Source organism: Eucyclogobius newberryi, unplaced genomic scaffold, assembly GCF_026437365.1.
Source record: "Eucyclogobius newberryi isolate DKJ021-1_F unplaced genomic scaffold, fEucNew1.0.hap1 SCAF_20, whole genome shotgun sequence".
NCBI lineage: Eukaryota > Metazoa > Chordata > Actinopteri > Gobiiformes > Gobiidae > Eucyclogobius > Eucyclogobius newberryi.
Genome location: NW_027315835.1, coordinates 21,818,327 through 21,846,280, shown reverse-complemented (window position 1 = coordinate 21,846,280; position 27,954 = coordinate 21,818,327). Strand labels below are relative to the sequence as shown.

Sequence of the window (27,954 nt, the reverse complement as noted above, 5' to 3'; positions counted from 1 at the left end):
AGAGTCAACTTGTCTTTATCTAGCTCATGTTCTAGAGGGAAAAGACCCGTTGACGAGTCTAACCGAAGTGGCACCTCCTACCTGACTAAAGTAGCGCGCAAAGTAACCAGGGAAATTGAGTCCTAGCTTTCTGAAACGTTCTCAACTTTTTTCAATTTGTTCATAATAAAAGGCAATAACATGATAATGCAAACGTCATATGCATACATATATGCAAAAGTAGGTTTATAGTAGAATTAAAATATTTTTAATGCAAAAACTGTGCTTTACCATTGCTGCACACCCAGGAAGTGGTGGTGTGTCATATGACTGAAGAAAAATGGCCGCGGTGCAGTGGTAGGATGCTTTTCCTATTATAAATAAATCTACATCAGAAACAATTATCTTTCTTAAACAGTGTTGGCATTAAGATAGTCAGTGTACCAGTACTAAGGCATAGTGTGTTATTTAGGTTGACAAACGCGTTACTGTCGATCAAGTATTTGTAGTCTAGGTTATGGGTCTTCTCTTGTAAAAGTAATATAACTGGAATGGAATTATAAATCATTTGACTGTATAGCTGAATAAATACTGTAGGTCCATATGGTCCTCTGGTGTCTGAGTTTAGATTATGCCACTAACATAATGTTGGGAATACTGGGGACTATTCTGTGACATTGGACCATAATTTCCATTTGTGACCTACTTTATTTCAGATCTAATAATGACAAATTTGTACTACATTATTTCATATAGGCAATAGTTGCTGTGTGCTATTCCAAAATTATATAAAGTAGCATCACTATATGGAGGTGCATCATGCGACCTATACCTAGTTACAGTTTGATTGAATGTTAAATGTCTCAAAAATTTCCCCATGTGTGGACATTAAAGGCTATCTTATCTTATCAAAAAATGTGTGTGCTTTCAGGCGTTCCCGTTGGCGCAAGTATGAATCTGAGCTACAGAGATGTCGTCCAGAGGCTCTACCTATAGAATTTGGAGATTACCATCCCCTAAAACCTATATTGGTAATAATCACATATATATTTACATTGTGTGCTTTATGTGTAAGAAAGAACAATGCATTTTTCCTCTTTAGGTGACAGATACAAAGACCCGCCGTGGAGTCCGCAAAGGCAGTACCTCCTCTTCGACCTCCTCCACTTCCTCAGTCCCTCCGGACCCCCTCAGTTCTATGCTGGATGGGACCGACCCCCTATCAATGTTTGCTGCATCAGCCAGCGAGACTTCAGCTGTAACAGGGGTATGTAGGAATGTAGATACAAGGGTTATCAAAATTATCGGAAATCTTCTTCTTCTTCTTTCTTTATGGCGGTTGGTATCCAAGTGTTACATTACCGCCACCCACTGTAGCTGTACGTCTTAGACTCTAGACGTTATTCTTTAGACGTTATTCTTTAGACGTTATTCTTTAGACTTTATTCTTCAGAAGCACAGGAGTTCACAACAACAACAACAATAGTTGTTGTAACTCTATAATTGTCCACTTAACCCTGTGTTATATAAGTAAGCAACTACAGCCTTACACAATCCCTGTGACTGGAATATAAGAATATTCCGCAGATTGAATTCCTGCATTTTATTCTGAAACCATAAGGCCAACCCGGTTCTTTCTCTTTCATAAGCCGCACATCGAATCAGCACATGCTCAGCAGTCTCTGGCTCTTGATAGTGATTACACAGACCGGTTGGATGTTTGCCTGTCCTACTCAGTGACCAATTGAATCCAGTGTGGCCCATCCTCATGCGAGCAAAGGCCCTTTCCTCCCCCGCGTTCCTGCCCCTGGATCTGCATGGACCAACACTAGTTTGCATTTGATAGAGATGCCGTCCAGTATCACAACGACTCCAAAATCCCTGCCAATGTTTATGCACATGCACTCTTAATAATAGGTTTGATTTCAGATTTGCTTAACTCAACCGTCACATCAATTGATGACTGCCTAAAGGAACTTTTAGCCTGCGAATCAGCCACTTCGTTAAGCCATAATCAATAGTTACCCTCATGATAGCCCGATAAATCTTCAGGAGCGACTTTCTGCTAGCTCCCCAGTCCTGGCCAGATAGACAACAAAGCAGATTATTTACCTTTTTTGCATTTATCACTGACCTTATCAATGCGCTGTCGCCAGCTAAGCCTCTCATCAAAGATAACGCCCAAGAATCTCACTTCAACCTGTTCAAGTACTTGCCCATGCAGTTTAAGGGAGACGTCCCTATGCCCATTGAAGAAACAAATCACTTAAGACTTCTGTACGAACAGCTTAAATCCCCATTTCAGAGTCCACCGCTCAACCTGCTGTATTGCTCTTTGCAGTTTTGTCTCGGAAAATCTGAGATTTCTGCCTCTTACCCACAATGCTCCATTGTCTGCATAAAGGCTCCTTCTAACAGATCGATCCACATCTTTAAAGATGTCATTAATCATGACATTGAACAAGACAGGGCTGCACACACTTCCTTGCGGGATTCCATTTTCTACCTCATAAACCTCAGAGTAAGCTGCGCCCACTCTGGTTTGAATATGCCGGCCAGACAAGAAACAACTTTCCCTTCACGCCACACTTGCGCAACTTGATAAGGAGCCCATCCTTCCAGACCATATCGTATGCTTTCTCCACATCATAGAGTACTCCAACAACTTCTATAGGAGTTTTTGTTTATATAAGAGTTTTGTTTATAAGAGTTCTTCTATTAAGAGTGTTTTTTAAACTTCCTATTAGTTATCTGTCCTTTTCTTCTGTATCTACCTGCGTTGCAACTAGGGCTGGGTATTGCCAAGACCCTTGCGATACGATACGTATCCCGATACAGGGGTCACGATACGATACGTATCCCGATACTTGTATATTCCGATGCGATTCCCTCATTACGATACGTATCCCGATACATTTTTGAAAAAAGGGTCTTAAAAATGTACCAAATTGGTAATGTTTTTGCTCTGGATAAGAAAATGTATGAAATTTTATGTTTATTCACAAAGCACTTATTTATAAATCCATTCTGCTCTAACATCTTCATATATCCAACCAACTGATCCAAATAGAAATATATGGAACACATTCTAGTAAAGTATTACATGTTTCTTGCCAAACAATTGGGATGGTCTGAACATGCTGCAGCAGCATCTTCTGCACAGATCAGCTTCTGATCAGGTCCACAGCTTCTTCTCGAGAGAGGAGCGCAGCACAAACAGCAGATCAAAAGTACTATTTCACCTCGTTTAAAGCCTACGGGCCACAAAAATCTTTTTTATTTTTTTTTAAATAAAACAAATATCGATACTGTGACTGAGTATAAATATGCGTATCGATACGGAGTCCGTGACGATATATCGCCATATCGATATTTTGAACACAGCCCTAGTTGCAACAATGAAATTTCCCCATGTGTGGACAATAAATTATCTTTTTCTTTTTCGAGTCCTAGCCAGTTGGATTTCAGATTCCAAACAGAACACAGAATCCATGGTATTTTAGCCCTTGCGGAAGCAAAGTATCCAGCCTATTCTTGGTATCGAAATTTAGTGTGAAATTTTAGTATTGAGACAAGACTATTCCATACATATGAACATATAAATACACGCTTAACTTGGCCTGTCACGATAACATCATTTGGAGATCAATATATTTCTACGGACAAATATCACAATAAATTGTATTATGCCACTGGCATAATAACCCATAAGCTATTGTAAAAAAAAAAAAAACATATTAAACTACATGCTGCAATAATAAATGCCATGGAATACTTATTTTTTTATTTATAATTTGTCTGAGAACGTTTTATTTGACCCCCTGCAGCTCAAATCTTAAAAGCTATCACCTATGTAAGGATAAATTGATATAGTATTTATCATGACAGGCCTACTCATGATTAACACGTACAACTCATGTATAATGCATTTGTTTGTTTGTGCAGGACCTGGGGAAGAATAAGAAAGAGGAAGAAGTGGTAGGAGCAGATTTTGAGCCATGGTCGGCAAAGAGAGGAGAGATCTTAGCTCGTTTTACCACCACCGAGAAACTGTCGATTGTAAGTCATGTGTTATACGTACACTGCGAAAGTAAACTGTATCCAGTCAGTCATTTTGGCAAACATCCCTGAGACATCGTAACTCCTGTGTTCTTTTTTTCATTTCTTTGTAGAATCTTTGCATGGGCTCTGACAAAGGTGAGATATTTGTTCATGACAACATAATGCACACATAATATGAATTTACTATGATTTAAATGGCAACAGCACTGGCATGTTTAGATTCAAGTGGATTGTGCCACTGAAAAATGGTTTGGTTGTTTTGAATCTTTACACATTTAATATTGGCACAAATCCACTATGTTTTTTTACTTTCTAGTTCTATGAAATATGCAGGTGATTTTCCACCTCCAGAAAGTTACATACTGTGCATTTAAAGGTGCGTTCACACTTATGGTTTTTTGGTCCTTGTTTGACCCGTGTTTGGTCCTGATATAGACCTAGTTTAGTCCTGTTCTAGTCATGGTTTAGTTCCAAGTTCAGTCCTATTTTAGTTCCAGTTTTGATATGGTGTTTGTACAAGTGTGAACACACCCAAAATCTTGCTCAGTTGTGCTTAGCTTCCACACACACTTCAGCACATCACTAATATTCGCATGCATCAGGTTTTTGTAAAATGTCTTTATCATGTTGCATTTAAAGCAGAGCTAAGTAACATTTTAGCCTCATTGAACATCTTTGTAAGTCCTTGTAATGGTTAAATATGTATTATTGGGGCTTTTAAGTGTCCGTCGACTCCCCCTCCTGTCTCTGGGCGGAAAACCAGCCTTGCAACTCCCCTGACAAACCCTGGCTCTTTTTTAATATTTGGCGCTGTGAAATGTTTTTCTATGTGATTATACTGTCTTATAAACTGTCGATAAAGAAAGAAAAAACACTTTTTCACAAGGAAGCTGCAGGTGGAGCTCTGTCGCCAGAATTACTTACCGGTAGTTATGCTTTAATGTAACATGATTTATACATTTAAATTTTAGGAAAAGGTACCAGTCCAGTATCTTCAGCTGTTTCAGAGAAAGTCCGCACCCGCCTTGAGGAGCTAGATGACCTTGAAGAGGTACTACCCAATTATCTCGCAACTAACCAGGCTAGAAAATGGTTTGATCATTCTTATCTTCTTGACAATATTTTGTGTCTATTTCTATTTGTGTAGGGCTCCCAGAGAGAGCTGTTGAACCTCTCTCAGCAGGATTATGCAAACCGTATAGAAGAGTTAAACCAGTCCCTGAAGGAAGCTTGGGCCTCGGATCAGAAAGTCAAAGCTCTCAAAATAGTCATCCAGGTACATACTGTATAATGTATGTCATTTTGAACTCTAACTTGACTATATAATTCATTTTTTCAGTGTGCCAAGCTTCTGTCAGACACGTCGGTGATCCAGTTCTACCCGAGCAAGTTTGTTCTCATCACTGATATCATGGACACATTCGGTGAGTCAAGCATGTCTCAACTCACATTCTCACATAGTTTTCCTGATGTATTTTCTAAATGCGTGTTTGAGGTATTTTTAGGTCAACTGGTGTATGACAGAATCTGGAGCATGTGTTCAGAGCCACAGCCTTTATCCGGTCCGTTGTACAGTATATGTGATCATTTTTTTGTCTTTCTTCATACTTATAAGTGCTTTGCGGCTCTTCTCAGACGCCTTTACGTGCGATGAAGTAAATGACACTGCCAAGGAAACGTGCCTAAACTGGTTCTTCAAAATTGCCTCCATCAGAGAACTCCTGCCCCGACTGTATCCTTCACCATCATTTTTAGTTTATGTAAGAAATATTTCTTTCTGACAAACAAAATGACTCCTTAATGTCACTGTTCAGATACGTGGAGGCCTCTATCCTTAAGTGCAACCGGTTTATGAACAAAACGTAAGTTGTTACTGCACACTATACCAATATGAAATGCAAATACTATACCATGCATATTATATTTTACAGAGGAATCCCCACAACGCTACCAAGACTGACCGCTATGGTCAGAGGCATTGGAGACCCTTTAGTGGCTGCGTATGCGAGAGCTTACCTCTGTCGGGTAATGTAAACCACCAAATTCAAATTGTTGACGTTATTAATTTACTCCTTAACATAATTTATTGTTATATTGTTAGTATAGTAGTAGTTGATTTGTGAATCATTTGGTATAAAATATGTTTTAAAGCAGTGTTCATTGACTTCCTGTTCAAAACGGCAGAAGCCCCGCCTCTTCATAGTGACATTTCACCGTAACGAGCAGTGGATTGTCATTTACATGTTTTTATTTTTGAAAAGTGACAACGTGGCATTTTAGAACTAGATGTATCACCCGGAATCTTCATTTTTCAAATAATCACAACTAAGTACAGGGATGTGGGTGGGGATAGGGTGTAGGAATAAAGTGCATGGCAATACAGGATTACTCAATCATGCAGGAATCAATCAATATACACATTTGAGTTAATAAATAATGAGGAAACACAGTTATAAAAGCTCATTGAAGTTTATTTTGCATAATACGTTCCCTTTCTACCACAGTCATATAATAGGCTTGGTAGTAAATAAATCTGCAGGTCATTATAACTCATGTAGGGATTTCCAGAATGTAATATTTTATGAACTCCTTCCTCTACCTGATGTGTTCCAGGTGGGCATGGAGGTGGCCCCTCAGCTGAAGGACACCCTGAACACAAACTTCTTTGACCTGCTGAGGACTTTCCGTCAGCTCAGTGGGGAAAGTGTGCAGAACCAGCTGGTCATCCAGAGAGTGGAGATGCCCGAGTACCTCACCCTGTATTCTCCTGCCATTAACTGGATCCTTCAGTGCATTGCATACAGGGCTCCTGAGGTATGTACCCTATATAATGGCTTTATATTGTTATATCAGCAAATGCAATACAGTAATCATGTTACAAGAACTACAAATGTTGTAAGGTTTTCCATCTGCAAAGGTTTAAAGAACACTTTTCTGAGGTTTAAACCATGTTATAACATTGTTCCCTCATCAAAGATATACCTGGAGTTGTGTTTAGCTTTATTTATACTTGTTTCATTAATATTGTTTGGGTCAATTTCTCTGCTCCTTCCCTGAGCCTCATAAAAACACTTGGTTTCAAATTTCCCAGATTGTGATGTCAAAGTCCCCAGGTGTTCCACTCTGTTTTTAAGTGCATGAATTATCAGCTACAGACTCGTGCAGAGCATTTCTGCCATCATGCTCATTCATAACAACCGCATGTTGACGTTAGCATATTGAGGGAAGCTAGCTTTTGTTTATTTCCCCATGGTAATTTCTTCCACTGCCAATTGATCCAAAATTCTTGAAGGAATGCCGAACAAATAGAAAGTCATGTGTGGTTTTCAGTACATACATTATTTTAAGTTCTAAACGATGAGATGCCAAATAGAGGTATTTAAGTAACTAACAATAAAAATGCTGCAATGTGTCCTTTTGAAATCTGAGTCAATACATGATCTTGCATCCTGATTTAGTTCTAGTTTAGTTGGTTTAGTTTGTGTTGTGAAAAGTGCTAAGGTAGAAAGTTAAAGTTATTGTTTTCTCCACACAGTTAACATGATTCAGATGTTTCTTCATTGTTTCCATTTCTTTTCAGCCTCTACTGACAGAGATGATGGAGAGGTGCAAGACAATGGGGAACAAGTAAGTCTTGGTCAACTTGGTACCAACATTTCTATATTCTGTATTCGTCACATAAACCTGTCTCTTTTTTTTTGTTTCGTTTCCATAGCGCCCTGTTTCTGGATTCTGTCATGAGGGCCTTTAGACCTGAATTTGTCGCTGCCCGAGCCACTGACTTCATTGGAATGATCAAAGAATGTGATGAGGCCGGCTTCCCAAAGGTCTGAGCCCATCAACATTCAAACTTGTCTCAAAGTGAAATCTGTTATTTTCACAATTACTTATTTTAATTTCTTTATTTTGCAGCATTTATTATTTGGGTCATTGGGGCGTAGCTTGGCGAGCGCTGACCCTCCGGAGCCCGAGAGATTGACCATTCTTAACGAAGCCTGGAAAGTCATCACTAAAGTCCGGAGCCCCAGGGTAACGCAGGATTTGAGCTAACGTGGATGCTAACTCATCTTCAGTTATACTTAATACTCAATAATACTGTATTTAATAATAGATGTGTGTTCAATTTAACTGCAGGACTACATCAACTGTGCGGAGATCTGGGTGGAGTTTACCTGTCGACATTTCACAGTACGTACAAGAGTTCAAAATTAAATGGTAATACAAAGGTATTGTTATTGTATGCAGATTTGGAATCTATGTTTTAAAAGGATTCAGTTCACAGTTTATGTCAAATCCACTTTTGTGAGCTTTTAACCATGTTTAAACATGTTTAGTCCTCATTATTAGATTATTCACAGTTGTGTTTCATGCATTCTGAGTAATCCTCTACATTTGAAACTTGAGTGCTCCGTTTTATAACAAAAGTCTATTACCGGTACTTAGATAATTGCCATTTTGATCTGATTGTACTTAATTATGTAGTTGTAAGACCTCAAATATAATTGTTGTATGAATACCATAGCGGTGTAATCCCTCATTTGTCCAGGAGTGTTCCATTGTAGAAAAAGATTCCGTTGTAGTCATCTGGACTCTGTTTTAGACGTTTCAACTCTGATTCAAAAGTAATTCTCAATCTGCGGCTCTAGTCTGAGAACTCTGATATTTATCCTACTCTGAGCTGCGTAAGCCCTGCCCACCGGGCGGAGCCTCCTGATAATAGCCTGCCCTGCTTATCTATTTTCCCTTCAAACTAATCTTTGTTCCCCAAACAGCCCTGTAACGGGCCATAGAAACCCCATTGCTAGTTGGCTAGATCTCCCTCTTCCCATTAGAACCATATATTGGAAGAATATTCCAAACTATTTTTAGACATAGAAATAAACATGTAATGTCAAGTGCTCTGTATTGTAGTGGAGTAATATGTTGCGTTTAAGGTGTTTGTCAAATGTCTCCACCCTCTCTACCCATTTCACACTACAGCTGTCCTGTCAAATAAAACCTTCGTGCCAGAAACTCTTTGATAGTTCAGTCCTTTCAATGCCAGATCTGTTTTCCCTTTCCTGCCAGAATATCAGTCACAACATGCACATTCAATTTTCAGTTATTTTCTCATCTAGATAACAAAATAGTGCCATCTCTCTTGTGTCTCTTAGAAACGGGAGGTGAATACAGTTTTAGCCGACATGATCAAACACATGACTCCAGACCGAGCCTTTGAGGATGCCTACCGTCAGCTTCAGTCCGTTATTGGGAAGGTCCTCACCTACTTCCATGACTTTTCCATTCTCTTCTCCATGGTAGGACTTGTACAAACTACTTGGACATGAACGTAACAACAACAAACCTCACACAATGGTCCTATTGGTTTGCAGGAGCGTTTTCTCCCATTTCTCGACATGTTCCAGAAGGACAGCGTTAGAGTGGAGGTTTGCAGGTCTATTATGGAGGTCTTCATTAGGTATGCTCGCAAAACATACCCTAAAATACATTTGTTTTTTAACACAAATTTTCACTTTTTCCTCAGGCACCAGGTGGAGCCAACTAGAGATCCAGTCATTCTCAATGCCATGCTACACATCTGCAAAACCATGCACGACTCTGTGAAGTAAGCCAACATATTCATTCCGTATTCTCCTTTCACATTGACCGACGCATGATTATTTCTCTTTTCCGCAGTGCACTCACTCTGGAGGACGAAAAACGATCTTCATCTCTCCTAATCATTGGCTTCATTCGTATGGTAAAACCCTCCCGCGTCTTCAAACTGTAACAGAATCATCCAAGTTGATAGTTTTGTTCATCCCGGCGCACAGGTGTCATTTGGTCGCGATTTCGAGCAACAGTTGAACTTTTGCGTCGAGTCCCGGTCCACGTTTTGTAACTTGGAACCCGTTCTGGTGCAGCTCATTCACGTCAGTACCTTTGTTTTCATATGACCCCATGTATATATCTTTTTTCCCTCTGACCGTTGTGGTTTTGTTTTAGACGGTGAACCAGCTGGCCATGGAGACGAGGAGAGTGATGAGAGGCAATCACTCCAGGAAAACAGCAGCTTTTGTCAGAGTGAGCACAAAGATTCTATTTTAGCGTCTTGACTCGCTGAAGGCCCGCAGCGCGCGTCACTCCTGCTTTCTGCTCTTCTACCAGGCCTGTGCGGCGTATAGCTTCATCACCATCCCGTCTCTAAGCAGCATTTTCACCCGCCTAAGCCTCTATCTGCTGTCTGGACAAGTTGCGTTGGCCAACCAGTGTTTGTCTCAAGGTAAATTTACTGGGAACAATATCTAAATCCAGCTGTCTTATGTAATGTTTATTGCGGTTTTGGGGGAGAGGGAGAATATAGTCAAAGGGCTTGGTTGAATAAGCAACAAAATAACTCAAGCTAACTAAATTTTGTTGTGTGAAATCTTTTGTGAAACTCTTTTCCACTTGAAAGTATTGAATTCTGACTTCAGAGTGTTCCAGGTGTGTTAATTTATATGTATACAACATGGCTAATGCTAAACTGTATGCTAAATACATTTAAAACAAATGTCTCTAACGTGTTAAATAACAGAATATTTAACCTGTAAGAAAATATATATGTTATGTGCTGGTTAACCTCTCAGTTCCACCATGATTGTGTTTATCTCATACGTGAATCATCACTCGACCAGCTCCAGTTTACAAATAATTACCGTATTTTCCGCACTATAAAACGCACTTAAAAGCCTTTAATTTTCTCAAAAAACAACAGTGCGCTATATATGGATTAATTCTGGTTGTGCTTACTGACCTCGAAGTGATTTTGTGTGGTATACGTTTTGTTTGGCTTAATGTGCCTTATAATCCAGTGCATCCGGAAAATATGGTACATTCCAGGGTATTTTTTCAATTTTGAGGTGGGAAAAACCTGTTAACTATGCTGTGTACTTCCACCGTCCTCAACGTATTTCTTTTTCCATATTTTCATCATGTTTGGCTCTGAAGCTGATGCGTTCCTCAAGGCAGCAGTGAGCATACTTCCAGACGTCCCTCGCACCATAAGCGTCGAAGGCAAACTCCGCTCTTCTGAAAGCTTCCTGCTGGACTTCATCAACAACTTCCTGTCCACTTTGCTGGTTGTCCCGGTAACACAGCCCTTTCCTCTCTGTCTATTCAAGATAAAGTACACTATACCTCTAATACAATGTGTAACTCTTGTTTGTAGGACCACCCAGAGCATGGGGTGCTGTATTTGGTGCGTGGCCTCCTCAACATGATTCAGGACTACACCTGGGAGGACAACAGCGACGCTAAAGTGCGCGTCTACATCAGTTCTCTGCCACTTTTGGCCGCTATGAGCCAGGAAACGTACTTCTACTCCATTCCAAAAAGTAAGCACTAATGTGAGCTATTATTGGAACATTAGCACCGTTGCCATAGTTATTAGCTATTCAAAACAAAATGATCTATCTTTTTAATGGATTTACGCTTGCAAATTTGAGTCGAGTTCACTTTATTTTGCCATTTGTAGTTTTAAAACCACATTGGAAAACATGTGCAGTGTAAAATATTTAAAACAAACACTGAAAGTACCATGAAACATTTGACACTGCGAAATAGGCAAGCTAAAAAACTTGTACAGTGCTATATCAAAGTTCAAAGTGCATTGTTCAAGCTTGTGACAACTTATAGGAGGAAGCTTTTAGCAGCGTCTTACATTAATGGAGGCCAGAGAGGTCGTTTCTGATTTGAAGTGCTCGGTTTAAAAGTCTACATTCAAAAAGAGCCTTTAGAACAGGAAAGCCACAATTCGGATTTTTAAAACCTCATCTTATCTGCCCATGTCGATTTACGCTCCAAAGCTTCCCAGCCTCGAACGTCTGTCGAGTGTCTCTACCATCTCTCTCCCCTTTTCACGCTGGAGCCTCTGTCCTGTCAAATAAATCCTTCAGGCCAGAAAATCTTAAGAAAAACATTATTATCTAATGAATATGGGCAAAATGATGGTCAAAGTACATAAAGTTGTTTTCAGATAGTAGAATATGAGGCACAGGAGACTTGTTTACATGTGCACTTTGAAATATACCAAAGTAGTATAAAGTAGCATACAAATCCCCCATCTGTATGAAATATTATTGGCCTATAGAATGTTGTGCTGCCATCTGAAACCCAAAAATATCAGATTTCCTAGCATAACCTTTAATCAATATTCTCAATACTCGTTTCAGTATAAAATGTATTTATGATGCAACATATTTTGCTACAGGAAAACATGACCTAAGCCTCTTGTTAGGCCCGAGCGCCACAAGCTGGCGAGAGGCCTATTCATTTCTTACACGGGCGAAGCGCACTAAACGAGCACTTTACATTGGAAAGCACTCATTTGCGCTAAGTAGCTCACGAATACGTTCCCCATATCTTGCATGTTCCGCGCATATAAGCATGTAATGCAAAAATTGAACATTATTACTGTATAGAGGGCCAAAAACACAAAGTGGGCGGAGCCCACTCAAAATTAACGAAAGTACCCGTCAGTGACCAGGGACCCACACCATGAGGTAGGAAAGCGCGAGCGCTTTCCTAAAATGTATAGTTTATGATATTTGAAAAATGGGAAACATTGTTTTCGCATCGGAATATTATTAGGCCCGGGCGCCACAAGCTGCGAGAGGCCTATTAATCTCGTAAGGCCGTGCAAAGCACGGCTGCGAAAGTGCGCACGTAGTGCGCACGAAATCGAGCGTGAAGCGCTCGCCCACTTCCAAACACTCACTAACGCACTCCTTCACTCACGCACGCCCCGTGCATACTAATTAGTAGTAGGAAAATGGAACATTACCGTTGTAAACGGGCGAAGCCCGTGCAAAAGTGCGCACTAAACGAGCACTTTACATTGGCGGTCGTCATCCCCTTATAAAGATAAGATAAGATAAGATATTCCTTTATTGTCCCACATGGGGAAATTTCATTGGTGCAACGCAGGAAGATACAGAGGTAGATCCACAAGAACAGATCACTTATAGGAAGTCTGAAAAACACTTTCAGTAGAAGATCTCCTATAAATAAATAAAAACTACCATAGACAAATAAATAAATACCATTGCATGTGATCCCGACAGTAATTGCACATGAATATGTGTCACGACAGCACATGAATTGCACATGAATTCCAACAGCAATTGCACATATGACAGAATTGCACATCAGTATTAGGTTAGGTCAGTATTGCGCCGGGATAACGTGACGATCTCCGGGTAAGACGCTAAGTAGCTCACGAATACGTTCCCCATCTCTTGCATGTTCCGTTCATATAAGCATGTAATGCAAAAATTGAACATTATTACTGTATAGAGGGCCAAAAACACAAAGTGGGCGGTGCCCACTCAAAATTAACGAAAGTACCCGTCAGTGACCAGGGACCCACACCATGAGGTAGGAAAGCGCGTGACCTTTAAATTAACATTGAAGGTCAAAAATTAGTTTTACCAAAATGTTCTAAACTTTACCCAAAATTCTATTTTGCCGTCCCGATCAAAAAAGCCAATCAGACAAATGCCTTACTTTTTACGGGGTAGTCGTAGCGATGACAGAAACCTCCCATGTTATCCCTATGGGAAAACCGCAAAATCTCTCAAATATCCACATTTTTATGTTTCACACTTTAACAAACTCCTCCTTGTGCGTTTTGCCCACCAACCTCAAAATCGGTGTACGTCCTCTAGACAAGTGGGGCATCTAAAGTTATCCAAATTTTAAGGATAGCTTTTACGGTCTCTGTGCGACGGAGCCGCAAACGTTTCCCAGAATTCTGACTATTTGGCCTTCAGAGTGGCCTATAAACAATAGAGTTTTTCCAAATGACATGATATTTTGCACAAAATTCTAATTTGCCATCCTGATCATAAAAGTATGACAGCCAAAGTCATATTTTGTACGGCGTAACCGTAGCGATGACAGAAACATCCCATGTTATCCTTATGGGAAAATCGCAGAATCGCTCAAATCACCACATTTTTACGCTTCACACTTTAACGAACTCCTCCTAGGGCGATTGTCTGATCAAACTCATATTTGGGGAAAATCATCTACACAAGCGGGGCATCAAAACTTATCCATATTTTGATTCTAAGTGCTACGGTCTCTGTGTGGCGGACCCGCAAATATATGTCAGAAATGGGAAAACAGCGAAATCTCTAAAATGACCACATTTTTACGCTTCACACTTTAACAAACTCCTCCTAGGGCGAAAGCCCGATCAAGCTCATATTTGGGGAAAATCATCTACACAAGCGGGGCATCAAAAGTTATCCATATTTTTATTCTAAGTGCTACAGTCTCTGTGCGGCGGAGCAGCAAATTTGACTGACACTTGTGTTCATTTGCACTGGCTTGGCCATGTCCAATGTGTCGCCGTCTGTCAAGTTCTTTTTTAATTCAACACACAATAAGGGCGCCATCTTTATCAAGTCGAAAACGCAGAGTCGGAAGGCCGGCGGCCCGCGAGGGCCGTTGGATGCCGCTTGCGGCTTTAATATTCTTTCTTTCTTCTTCTTTCTTTCTTTCTTCTCGGGACCAACCCCCCTATTTTTCACCCAGTGAACATTGACGAAAAGTCACAAAAATTTGCACACCTCTAAAAATCGTGCCTCTCTACATTCTGGCAATTTCCCTTTTCTAAAATTTAAAAAATTGGCGCGTCAGCGCCCCCAAATGTACCAAAAATGCATTGAGAGATAGGAAATGACCCAAAAAAAATCTGATCGTAGAATCATGAAATTTGGCGCAGAGGTAGATGGTGACAAGAGAAGTAAAAAATATTATTACGGCAACGCCGTCCGCCCAACCAAATGTCGGCCATATTGGTTCGAAAATGGCTAAGCATGACTTGGGAGTTTTTCCAAATGTCGTACTTTTATGAACTCCTCCCAGGCCGTTGGCTCTAAAAAGCTGAAATTTTGTGAAAATGGTGCTGAGGAGTGGGACATCAAAAGTTATTCAAATTACATTGATACCTGTCACGGTCTCTGTGCGGCGAAGCCGCAAACTGTAGCTAGAATTTCAGAAATCTCCCAAATTTAACATTTCTGCCGTTTGCGCAGATAAAGTCCGAATTGCGTCAAATTAGAATCAGTTGTTAAACTCTTTGCCCTAAACCTACTTGAAGTGAAATAAATTAATTTGGCGCCACAGCGCCCCCTACAGATTTTATATGGAGGTTAAATGTTTAGTTTTGCGAAATTATATGAAATTTGACACACTCAATTTCGGCATCCCCATCAAAAAAGTCAATGAGACCCATGTCATAATTGTTATGGCTTTGCCGTAGCGATGACCAAAACCTCCCACGTTATTCCAATGGGGAAATCGCCAGAACATGTTTACACTTTATACTTTCACAAACTGTTAGAGAGCGATGTGTTCCACTACATGTAAGCACTATATTGTTCGGCGTAGGGATACGCTCTGTTCAATTAATAAAGGCGGAACCTCCTGTTCACTGTTCACCGGAGCAGTGAACAGTGCGGCTACCGATAAAAACGACACACGAGTCTCCTGTCCTGCATTATATACCTGGTGTACCAAGACTGAGTATTCTGCAAAGATGTCACAGTCAGATGGCACGGAAGAGAGTGCACAAGCTGAGCGAAACGCTGCAATGAACCCAACAGGTTATGGGCCCAGGCAAACCCCAGGTACAGCAATGCACGGACGCGGACTGCCGCCAAGGTTCGACGGAGACGAAGCCCGCTATCACATCTGGGAGACAAGATTTTTAGCGTACTTGAAAACAATTGGCCTAAAAGACGCTATCCTCGGAGGTCAGGAAGCTGCAGCGGCTAACCCACAAGAGGCGGTGGAGGCCGGTAGGAAAAATGAACTAGCATATGCAGAAATGTGTGGATGTTTGGATGATAAGACACTTTTGCTAATCCTATATGAGGCGCCAGACGATGGAAAGAAAAGTTTGGAAACACTGAGGCGCCATTTTGAGTCTGAAGAAAAGCCGCGGATCGTGGGGCTTTACACGGAGCTAACCAATGTGCTAATGGCTAGTGGGGAAGAGCTAGCGGACTATCTAGCACGTGTTGAGAAGATAGTGGCCGCACTAAACAGAGCTAAAGAGACCCTCAGTGATGCACTCTTGGTATCTATGGTGTTAAAAGGACTCACAGACGAATACAATCCATTTTCTGTGCATGTTACTCAGACAAGAGAAGTTTTAACCTTCAACGAGTTAAAAGCCAGGCTGAGGAGCTTCGAGTGCTCGCTACGCTACCGCAGCAGACCACGGGCGGACGAGGTAATGACCGCAAACTACAGAGCTGTCAAACCAAAGTTTAAAGACTACAAGGAGAAGAAATACTTCAAAGGGGAATGCTTTATTTGTGATAAAGTTGGGCACAAAGCAAGAGACTGTAGATACAAAGAGAAGAAAGCACAACGTGACTTCAGGGCTCCTGCTACACCAAACAACAGCAAGGTGGCCGCCATAAAAGACACTGGGCAGTACAGTTCTCGCGCTAGAGACAACCAGGGAACAGAGGAGGAAACCTTCTTACTCAAGGCGACGGAATGGCAACCCCACAACGCCCAGCCGGAGGGACTACTTGTGGACAGCGGTGCCTCTGCCCACATCATCACCAACGAAGGAGCTTTCACCAGATTCGACGAGACGTTCTGGCCAAAGAACCACGTCATGCAGCTGGCAGATGGATCGCGGATCACTGGCAGCGTGCTGAAGAAAGGCGACGCCCAGATCAAACTTGCTGACAGCAGAGGCGGAGTGGTCATTGTCAAGCTTACCAACGCCCTTTTGATCCATGGATACCCACAGAACATCCTTTCTGTGGAGGCAGCAGCTTCAAAAGGAGCTAAGTTCAACTTTGAGATGAACAATAACAAAATGATCCTCCCTGATGGTACCACATGTGACATGAAGGTAAAAGACAGACTATACTATTTGGACGTTGTGGAAGAGAGCTGTAATGATTCTTGTAATGCATGTTTTGATCTGAAAACTTGGCATGAGATAATGGGTCATTGCAACTATGGTGACATGAACATGTAAAACTTGAAACGGTTGTAGATGGCATGAAAATCAAAGATGGAAAGTGCAAACCAAATCAGTGTGAAACATGTCTTCAGGGAAAATTCATCCAGAGCAGAAACAGAGAGGCAGATGTAAGAGCCAAAGCCCCTTTAGAGCTCATACATACAGACCTTGGTGGGCCTATTAGCCCAGAGTCACCTGAAGGGTACAAATATGCGATCACTTTCACTGATGATTTTTCTGGTGCAATCTATGTGTATTTCCTTAAAAACAAAAACAAGGCAGTAGAAGCTACAAAACAGTTCTTGGCCGACACAGCACCTTACGGTAAAGTGAAACGCCTGAGATCCGACAATGGGACAGAGTTTGTTGCTGAGGAGTATCAGTCACTACTGTTGGACAATACTATTAAGCATGAGAGGTCAGCACCCTACTCTCCCCATCAGAATGGGACTGCAGAGCGGAACTGGCGTACACTGTTTGAAATGGTGCGCTGCATGTTGATAGAGTCAGGACTACCAAAAGAGCTATGGGCCTATGCGGCTAGAACTGCAGCCATCATAAGAAACAGGTGTTACTGTAAGAGAACAGGAGAGACACCTTATTACCTTTTCACTGGCAAAAGACCAGATTTGTCAAAAATGAAAAGTTTGGTTCAGATTGTGTGGTGTATGAACAAAACAGGAAAAAGCTAGGTCCAAAAGGCAAAAAGGGAATTTTTGTGAGTTTTGACCGTCATTCACCAGCTTATCTGATTTATTTTCCAGAAACGAACAAAGTTCAAAAACACAGATTGGTCCACTTCATAACAAAAGAAGTGACTGAGAGGCAGACACAGACTGACATGGACCAAGCAGAGGACCACTACGTTGAGTGGGTAACGGCACCAACTGAAGTGACTCTACCACAGACTGACTGGGAAGAAACAAACAACGAGCAGGTTTCTAACCCAGACAGTGACGCAAAGACTGATACACAGACTCCACTTACAGGTAGAATTAGAAAGAAACCAAAGTATTTGGATGACTATGAATGTACAGTGCAGAGCAGTGAGTTAACTATCGACTACTGTTACAGAGCTACAGTTGGGCTGCCACAAACCTTTAAAGAGGCTCTGGCATCACCAATGGCTGACAACTGGAAAAAGGCAATGAGAGATGAAATGGAGACATTTAAAGAAAATGACACCTTCTCACTTGTACCGTTGCCAGAGGGTAGACAGACAGTGGGGGGAAGGTAGGTTTATGCGCTCAAAGAAGATGACCGGGGAAATGAAACATACAAGGCCAGGTATGTGGCGAAAGGATACAGTCAGGTGGAGGGACTGGACTATTCTGAGACATTCTCACCGACTGCTAATTTGACTTCCTTACGTGTGCTGATGCAGCTGGCAGCACAGCATGATTTGAAACTACATCAAATGGACGTTAAAGCAGTTTACTTGCATGCACCTATTGACTGCGAAATATACATGGAACAACCAGAAGGTTTTCAGACTAAACCAAAAAATGGTGCACAACTGGTGTGTAAATTGCATAAATCAATCTATGGGCTTAAACAGTCGGGCAGAAATTGGAACATTATGCTTCACAATTTCTTGCTTGAGAAGAACTTTGTGCAAAGTCAGGCAGGCCACTGTATTTACACAAAACTGTCTGAAAATGAAAATGTAATTTTGTTAGTATGGGTTGATGATATTGTTGTGGCTGCAACCAATGAAAAGTGTTTAAAGGAGGTCAAAGAGGAACTGAAAAGTACATTTAAAATGAAAGACCTCGGACAACTTACTCATTTCTTAGGGATTGATTTCACACAAAAAGAGGGTTCTATCACAATGAACCAGACCAGATACATTGCCAAAATTTTGGAAAGATTTGGAATGTCTGATTGCAAATCCAGAGCAACTCCTAGTGAAATAAAGTGTGATTTGACTCCAGACGGGGATCAAACTGATCAAAGAAAATACAGGGGTATGTTGGGCAGCCTCATCTATATCATGACTTGTACTAGGCCTGATGTGAGTTGGATAGTGAGCAGATTGTCACAATATCTGTCAGATCCCAGAGAGAAACACATGACAGCTTTAAAGCATGTGTACAGGTACCTACAAGGGACAAAGGACAATAAGTTGTGTTACCACAAATGTGACACTAAACTTCAACTAATGGGATATTCTGATGCAGACTGGGCCAACGACCCAGAGGACAGAAAGCGCATTACAGGCTACTGCTACAGTCTAAGCCAGAACGGTGCGATTGTTTCGTGGAAAACAAAGAAACAGCAAACTGTTGCACTGTCAACGTGTGAAGCAGAATATGTGGCGCTAGCCGCTACTATTCAAGAAGCACTTTACCTCACACAACTTTTGAGGGACATGGACCCTAACTTTGAACCAACAACAAAGGTCTTTGAGGACAACCAAGGGACTATACGTCTTGCGAAGAACCCTGTAAACCGCCAGCGGAGCATACCACTTTATCAGGTCTAATGTGTTGCAGGGTAAAATACTCCTTGCGTACTGTCCTACTGAGAACATGGTCGCAGATGTGTTCACAAAATCGGCCACACAAGGGTCAAAATTGAAAAGTTTTGTGATTATATGTTTGGTAACTAATGCTTATTGAAATGTGAATGGCACCATCGAGTGGGGGTGTTAGAGAGCGATGTGTTCCACTACATGTAAGCACTATATTGTTCGGCGTAGGGATACGCTCTGTTCAATTAATAAAGGCGGAACCTCCTGTTCACTTCACTCACGGGACCGGAGCAGTGAACAGTGCGGCTACCGAGTATTCTGCAAAGATGTCACAGTCAGATGGCACGGGAGAGAGTGCACAAGCTGAGCGAAACGCTGCAATGAACCCAACACAAACTCCTCCCAGGGCGTTAGCCCTATTAACCTGAAATTTGGTGAGACTCATCTTCAGGGGTGGACCATCAAAAGTTATCCACATTTTTATTCAAAAAGTCACGGTGTCTGTGCGGCAAAGCCGCACATTTTGCCAAGAATTCTAAATAAAATTGCTTTTTGATGGTAAAACAAAGGGGAGAAGATGTGACAGCGTCACAGATTCAGCAGTAGGCGTAATAAAAGGACAATTGGGGCGCGTTAGCGTCCCCTCCTCTTGCTGTGTGGCGGCGTAGCGGCGGCGGCGATCATTGCCGCTTGCGGCTTTAATTTTTTGTTATTTCTGCAGTGGACTCCAATGAGACACTCTACGGCGGTGACCCCAAGTTCCTTTCAGAGATCAACAAACTGTGCGAGACGCTGATTGGACAAGTCTTGGACCATTTAAAAGTGCTCGGTCGGGAAGAGGTACCAGCAAAAAAGTGAAATATCACACTGTACGTCGAAACACAAAAGATAAAGTCAACTTTTCTTTCTTCAGCTGACCGCGCGACGTCAGGGAGCGCTCGCCTTCTCCCTGTTCGGAGTCCTGGTTGCTCACGGCGACCTTCGAAATAACAAGCTCAGTCAGTTGACCGTAAACTTATGGAACCTTAGCCACAAACATGGATACTGCGACACCCGCCTCTCTGTAAGCTCACAATATTCCATTTAAATGATTTTTTGGACACGTTTTGTGGGATAGTTCATGTGGTAAAATGTTCGTCATCGTTTTTTCATTAGTCAAGTGACAGTTGGTGAAGAGAAATTAAAAAATAAAAGTTGAAAATGACAAGAAGTAGAGTTCGTATGGGCAAAATTTTCTGACAGTTTAAGAAATCATTTTACAAAATATAATATAGGTGTTATCGGGTATTATTTGTCAAATCATAATTATGCTGTAATTTATATTAAATAACATTTTAAATTTCATTGTGGTTTTAACATGTTCAAGGACAAGATGCTCAAGATGACAAAAAACAGAGCAATGTAGTGTGTTCTATCTAATACAGTGAAGGAAGTTGTAAAGAGCAATACAAAGTGAGACGCTGCACAAAAGGCTTTATCAGCACAGAAGACATGCAAATGTCAGATTACAGAGCGCCGTGCATCTTCATCTTAAAGCCACAAACCACTCATGAGGACAGTGAGGTGAAGATTAAGCAGTGAGAAGAGATGGTTTGAAAGAGTTACAGAGGCCATTTTTGTTTAAAAAAGGTTTCTCTTTTTTTTTTTTTTTTTAACAGGAATGGAGGTTTAAGCTTCAATTTACAGGCCGTTTACAACAGTGTTTTGAGGCCTTGGTCCGCCAACAGTAGACAAGTCATATGCTAATCAGGTACTTACCAGGGACAGTGTAAACAAACAGATTAACAAGACAAGCTGATATCAGGAAAGTCCTCCCGGGGGGCAGTGCTTACGTAACTCAGAGTAGCATAAAAGTTCTCAGACTAGGTCCACAGATTGAGAATGACTTTTTGAATGAAGTACATGTGATTGTCAAAACAGTGTCCTGATAAATACAATTTACCTGTAATCTTTTTCTATGACTCACCAAACTTGTCAAAGCGAGTTAGTAGAGTAATATTAGTTTGAATTCCAACTATTGAATGTTTTTATGAAGTGCCGTATGTATTTGCTATAAACCTTAGTTAAAAATATAAAGTAAATTGTTTTTGTTTGGTACATGGATTGTATTTGTGATGACCTCTTTCATAAAATATTGTCCGCTCTCTCTTAAGTCCCGTTATTAATAGCCCCGATCTCCATTCAGGTCCGGACTCTGGAGCACATGAAGCAGCAGGCGCAGCAGCCAGACATGTCCCACCTTTCTGACACGGCGCAGAGGCTCGCCCTACAGTCACGCACTTAAAGACACTTGTGTTCTCATGTAAATAGATGTTTAAACGCCTTAATGTATTATGCAGGTTGTACTTAACCTTCTATATTTTAGAGGAAGGTTTTTTTTTATCAGCTTGGTCAGTCATTTGATTTACACATACTGGGATTGTCCAAAAGATGAATGAAAGAATGAAGAAATTAATTCACCCATTACATTATCAACATAGGTGCTGCCTATTAACATTTTCAATTATTCTAAATATATTTTGTCATTTCAAATTGTAATTGACATAAAATATGTTGAAACTAATTGCAACAAATGTGAAAATGCAACGTGTAACTGTTGAAATATTTAGACCATTAGCTTTATCCAGGCCAACATATGAGAGTAGCTGATGAGGCCAGCCTCTACTGCATCATATTAATGTTAGTATTTGCGGAGGAATGCTTTGAATGTCAAAGATGATATGCCCTGTACACTTGCTAAACACAATATTCTCCAGTATTTTCTGCATTTAAAATCCATCTGCTGTTTTGAAATGAGTCAATATGTCAAAACAACACCACTTACTGACATGGTACTGAATATTCAAATAAACAAACATGATTTTAAGACATTCTCAAACTCTTATTTATTTACTGAATTAGTGAATCATTGCAAGGCAAACAGTCCCCTTCAACCTCAAAAGAAAGAACATTTGGGTAATAAGAACTGTGATGTTTTCTGACAATAGGCTTTTGGTCACACACCTACAACACAGATCCAGATGCCTTTTATAAGTCACATTGTTTTGCATTTAAGAATTAAAAAAAAAATTGAGCAGAGCACATGTGAAATCTTTGGAAATCATCAAAAATAAGGTTTCCCTTTGAATTGTGGATCATTCTATGGGAGTAGTACTGTAGGTATATTACTTGTAACAATGAGTAAAGTTAGAACTACATTCTTCTCATTTAGAACAGAACATTTTGTGGTTAGCAGGATACACCAGTCTCAAAAATGTCAGATTAAATATAAAATATTCCAAATTTGTATAACATCCTTTGTGCTACATCATTTCTTATTTATGTTTAATACCACTATTTTTACAAACTTTTGAGCTTTAGCTGTCACAAGTTGAAAATTGACAATGGAAAAAAAAAGGCTATGGAAAAGAAAGAAAGCAAGAAAAATCCTTTTATAACATGCACAAATCTGATTCACTCCAACATCAACACTGTTCAGTGCCCACATCAGCCCGACTTGTTTAAATAGACTGGACATGGACAGGCATCTACAGGCAACAACCAGCAACAACCAGCAACTTAAAACTAAGTGCTACATTTAGTCACTTCTCAGAGCTGAAAATGAAAAAACCTAGACCAATTCTTCTTCTTAAAAAAAAACAAAAAAAAATTGCTCTGCTGCAGCTTGAGAGGAGACATTTAGACACATGGTTAACAAGGCTGAAATTACTATGAGCTCTCACGATGGGTAGAAAACTGGATGAAAAGAAATGCAAAAGTTGTGTTTGGTTATAAATTATGTGATATAAAAGAAGTGCTTCTTCCTAGTTTAAGTACTATGGACATTAACGACTCAGAAAATAAAGTGTCCAACAGCTCCTTCACCACACGGCGGAATGATCTCGCTAAGTGGAGCTGTGGGCTAAACCATATACAAGCGTCGCTGTAGTAGCGTTTCCACTCCTCCAGCATGTGCGGCCACATCTCAGCAAAACTCCTGGTTAAAATCCAAAGAGTGAGCCGCCTGAGCAGAAAGCGGACTCATACTGAACACAATGAGAGAGAAGAATGGTTGTGTAGTTTGGCGTAGTCCGGGCAGTGCTCACATAGACATTTGGGCCAGATTGCAGTTGGGTTTGGGGAACAGATGGTGGAGATGTTGAGACGGAGTGGCCCGTCTGTATGTGCGAGCCACAGCCTGGGCCCACATGTTCAGGAGGTAAAACAGGAAGGCCGAAGTCCCCGGCTCATGTATGTCTTTATTTGTTCTTGTGGTTCTGGGCTGTGGTCTCAGTCCAATTCTATGGGGCTACCGTCTTCCTGTGCTTCTTCACCCACATCATCATCCTCTCCAGATCCCATCAAGCTGTTCAGCAGGTTTCCTAGAAAACAACTGACATTAGTATCTGTTTATAGTAGACTCATTCATTATTCACACATCAAGCAAGAGTGAGATCATTTCAAATTATTTGAGTTTAAATACATTTTAAATGTGTGCGAGTCCTAGATGTTAACCCCAATTTATCAAATGGCACAAACTGTATTGAGCTAGTTTCAAGACTGACAGACTGAGAGAACCTTTATATAAAGTGTACAATATTGCACTTACCTAGCAAACCACCATATGACGGGGACTGTTTTGGTGGAACACCAAAAAATACCTGTCCTATTCTGTCAAGGTACTGAGAAGAGAAGGATTCATACATGAATGAAGGCTGTAGGGCACACTGATCAAGTGTGTCAAGTCAGAGCACAGCTTATACTTACTTCATTATACATGGGATCCCTCTTCAGGGAAGGCTGATATTGCTCACATAACACTGTGAAAACTGTTAATTTACCCCTGGAACAAAGAACACAGGAAAAATAACCACATGACCCACACACAATCCATGTTAGAGCGAGGCCACTATTTAACTTGTTTCATTTTCAAACAATCAAGTCTACAACATAAAGGGGACTTGTACCAGTGTAATTATCTTATGAGTTACTTGGACCAAAAGGTTGAAATGGTTAAAGTTTGAGAATATGCGGAGAGGGTATATATCAGATCCTTACAATAATCCGTTATATCCAACAGCATATAAATTTGCTCACCCTTCCACTGCCAGCAGCAGAAACCAGATAAAGTTTAGTAGAGGCTGGACAAAGGGGGGGCCTTTTTCTATGGACGGGTGTTTCTCTGTGTATGTGCTGAACACCACTGAAGCACTGTTTTTATTCTTCAAGCAGAGGAACCTGCCGGGCACAGAGGTGGAAAGAACATGAGAATATGGATAAATGGATACTGTATATGGATAAAGAGGAAAGAAACATTTGCTTCTAGACACTAAGTAGAAAATAAGATTAAAAATAGATGTATCAATATGAGTTATTGATCCAAATACTGAATACTTACACAGTATTGCAGTTTGGTATAAACAATTCCCTCTTAAAAAGGCGCAATGGACGATTTTTCGGTGATTTGAGAACGCAGGTGGAAGTGCGCATGCGCACTCCCCCGTGCAGACTAATACAACACACACGTGCGTTTGTTTATTAGCGCAACGGAGCGCATCGCATCTCTCGTCTTCCGTAGATTTCTGTCCACTTCTGCGTCAGCTCGAACTGTCTTTCTCAGTCTTCATTTTTCCCCCGTACACTGAGGGAACTATATTATGATAGATCCATGCACTTAGACACGCGGAAACGTGGGGACGAGTCTGACGCGGCTGCAGGTGAGCGATAGGTGCGTTTTATGATTGATACGTGGCAGGACAAATGATTTATCCACGCCACGAGGAAATATGATAAAAAAAAATTGCTGAAAAAAATCATCCATTCCACCTTTAAGTAACAATATAGACTCACTGTAGGACGGCCTGCGCCACAAACATGTCCACTTCACCCCGAAAGCCTCTTGAAGCGGAGTACTCCACCAGCATCAGGGCACACCCCTCTCCGTCAGAAGAATGCAAGAAGTGATAACGAGACTCGCTGTAGTTTTGCTCTAAACCAAACAAGTGACTCATATTAAAAACGGACTCTATTACACTTATGTAACACTGTAGAGACAAGCTTTTGTTACCTTTCCACAAAGTGACAGCCAGGAGCTGGTGAAGTTTGGGGTGACCCAACTTGCCTGAGCCTCCTGTGGACCATTTGAGTGCTCTGGATACAAAGGCTACCCTCTCTGGGGAGTTTTGATCCATCAGACTAAACAGCTTAGCCAGTTGTTCTGTTGACAAACATGTTCCTTCAAAAGAGGTTTCATGCAGTGATTTACCAGCATATTTTAGAGGGGGATACTCACCCAAAATGTCCTCTTCCACTTTTGACTCGGATTTCTCCAACACTTCTAAAACGAGCATAGACAGATCTGCTGCACTGTTTTGCTGCACATACAGATATATTAGAAACTCATTTGCCACAAAGTGTGATCATGTGACATATCCAAAGCGAACATGACAGTTACGTTACCTGGTTATAGCTGAAGAAGAGCAGAGCCCCGTTGTACATGAGCTCTTTGGCCTCTGCATGTTTAGCCTGTGACATGTACCTGAAGAAGACGGGGAGTGGCACTTTACAACAGTAACATGTAATGCGTGCGCATCATTATAGTCAGAGTTTTGCTACATGAGAGATTACCACATTTACACAATTAACTGTCGGAACAAACAACGTCTATTATTAGTCTCAACAATTCAACCACAACATGCACATCATTTAAAAGCTTTAATCAAATGCACATCATTTTTAACATATAAACTGTGTCCAGCTAAATCTAAATGTCTAACATTATGCGGCGATGCACATAGAACGGGGTAATTGCTAAAAGCTAATACAGCTGGACAGCACCAAAAAGCACAATTTAAACGCGGCTTGGGCAAGGCCAACACACAGGCCACATAAGGCACGACTCTGTTGTGAACACTGACGTGAGTACATTAGACATCGTTAACAGTGTTAGGAAAGATCAGTCGTAGTTAGCTAACTAGTATGTAGCACGCTAACTAGCTAGTCGTTATTAGTTCAGTAGCTGTGATTGACAGCTGGCCTCACTAATAAACAACTCCGCCTGAGTTGGTGGGTGGGACTAAACCGCATTTCAGCCAATCATAAACACGAACGTCTAGAGCATGGTTGACAGCAGAATGATCTTGAATAGGTAGGCCTCGTAGCCAACTACAATCCCAAAATATGAAGGGAATCTTACCTAAAGAATAACGTCCTGTACATCTGATGTGCTTCATAATAATCTCCCTTTTCCACACTCGCTCGGAGCTTTCCTTCCACACGCTGGACGCCTCCACGGTTCCTGGCGCTGGAGCACCGCAGGGACTCCTGCTCGGACATAGTCGTTATCGGCAGCAGCCGCCCGTTCAAGTCCCAGCACTGGAAACGAGAGGCTTTAAGGGGTCAGACCCTCCTCGCTTGCCGTAGCTCTGTCGCTACAGGGTTTTTACAGCTCAGCAACAAAAAATAATCGCTAACACCTTTGGATACACAGGCTGCTTTTATTCTATTTTATAGCAGCCTGTTTTGAACTAGAGAAGTAGCATGTCACAGTGATACTACGTTACTACGTAACTTTTCAGGTAGGGCGTCCGCCACCAGCTTGTCTCCGTGGAGATCAGAAACAGAATCAACATGTATTTGTCATTTATTTTCAGTATAAAATACGCTTTAATTACTATAATAATTAGTCGGAGTAATCCCTCATTTGTCCAGGACTGTTCCAAGATTCAGTTGTAGTTGACTCTCATCCAAGAGTAATTCTCAATCTACTATAATAAATAGTATATATATTTTTATATATATTGTTGACGTACAAAAATATATACATTATTTTATCTATGCTGCATTTATTAATTCATTGGTATCTTTAGTGCTCTATACCTTGCATGCATTTTTACTCTAACAGGGATCGCCTCTCCACAGATGTGACCTGTAACCTGGCATCTGGTAAGCTCCTTGGACAAGTTTAAAACCATACTGTGAAACATTTTGCGAAAAGCCATTACATCTCCACAGATAGAGATGACATATACCTTTAAATCACACACAGAAAAAATGTAATGATTAATGATTCGTAAATAGGTACAGTTTAACTCAGAGCTTCTCAAACTTTTCTGCCGCGCCCCCCTTGGAAGATCACTTATAATACTGCGGGTCCATGACCGTCACAAACAGACTGCTTTCTGTGCGGCGCTTGTTATTGTTGTTGTGGTTGTTGTGTTCATTTAAATGGCGGTTGTCAGCCAACTAAAAGGTGCATTTACCAGCACCTACTGGAACTGGATTGAGTGCAGACAGGAGATAAACAGAAACCATAATACTAAAAGTGTATTGTAGTGTAACTACAACGATGCGCTAAAAACTCTATAATCTTCCAATCAATCCTGTGTTATTTAAGTAAGCAACTATGCCTTACATGATCCCTGTGACTGGATTGTAAGAAGAT

The 27,954-nt window shown here is 41.0% G+C and overlaps 2 protein-coding genes across 3 annotated transcripts; one reads left to right on the top strand and one right to left on the bottom strand.

Moving 5' to 3' along the window:
• Positions 1-284: 284 nt before the first annotated feature.
• Positions 285-22,402, top strand: vps35l (VPS35 endosomal protein sorting factor like). Of its 2 annotated transcripts, XM_072455586.1 has the most exons (29): positions 285-336; positions 911-1,010; positions 1,082-1,258; positions 3,925-4,038; positions 4,152-4,176; positions 5,013-5,092; positions 5,189-5,317; positions 5,381-5,465; positions 5,547-5,603; positions 5,677-5,773; positions 5,856-5,903; positions 5,973-6,066; positions 6,655-6,855; positions 7,622-7,668; positions 7,757-7,868; positions 7,954-8,070; positions 8,176-8,229; positions 9,195-9,338; positions 9,414-9,499; positions 9,566-9,646; positions 9,718-9,781; positions 9,855-9,953; positions 10,027-10,104; positions 10,189-10,303; positions 11,011-11,150; positions 11,231-11,396; positions 20,254-20,372; positions 20,446-20,595; positions 21,718-22,402. In XM_072455586.1, the coding sequence occupies exons 1-29, from the start codon at positions 320-322 to the stop codon at positions 21,814-21,816; spliced, it is 2,895 nt and encodes a 964-aa protein (XP_072311687.1). In that variant the 5' UTR covers positions 285-319; the 3' UTR covers positions 21,817-22,402. The 2 variants fall into 2 exon arrangements, with proteins under 2 accessions (XP_072311687.1, XP_072311686.1); XM_072455585.1 differs by lacking the exons at positions 285-336; positions 911-1,010; positions 1,082-1,258 and having other exon boundaries at positions 3,930-4,038.
• get4 (guided entry of tail-anchored proteins factor 4) lies at positions 22,393-26,926 on the bottom strand. Its single transcript, XM_072455587.1, has 9 exons — positions 26,707-26,926; positions 25,971-26,049; positions 25,804-25,885; positions 25,579-25,728; positions 25,362-25,500; positions 24,609-24,749; positions 24,279-24,354; positions 24,121-24,193; positions 22,393-23,893 (listed from the first exon to the last, which is right to left on the bottom strand). The coding sequence occupies exons 1-9, from the start codon at positions 26,844-26,846 to the stop codon at positions 23,802-23,804; spliced, it is 972 nt and encodes a 323-aa protein (XP_072311688.1). The 5' UTR covers positions 26,847-26,926; the 3' UTR covers positions 22,393-23,801.
• Positions 26,927-27,954: the final 1,028 nt, after the last annotated feature.

What these genes read in the sequence shown, in the direction of transcription:
- vps35l (XM_072455586.1), top strand. An exon ending in ACCATGCACGACTCTGTGAA is followed by an intron (nt 9,647 to 9,717) that starts GTAAGCCAACAT and finishes TCTTTTCCGCAG; the next exon opens with TGCACTCACTCTGGAGGACG. An exon ending in AAGTGCTCGGTCGGGAAGAG is followed by an intron (nt 20,373 to 20,445) that starts GTACCAGCAAAA and finishes TTCTTTCTTCAG; the next exon opens with CTGACCGCGCGACGTCAGGG.
- get4 (XM_072455587.1), bottom strand. Translation starts at nt 26,846, where the DNA reads ATGTCCGAGCAGGAGTCCCTGCGGTGCTCCAGCGCCAGGAACCGTGGA. An exon ending in AGTGGAAGAGGACATTTTGG is followed by an intron (nt 25,729 to 25,803) that starts GTGAGTATCCCC and finishes GTTTGTCAACAG; the next exon opens with AACAACTGGCTAAGCTGTTT. An exon ending in GGGATCCCATGTATAATGAA is followed by an intron (nt 24,194 to 24,278) that starts GTAAGTATAAGC and finishes TTCTCTTCTCAG; the next exon opens with TACCTTGACAGAATAGGACA.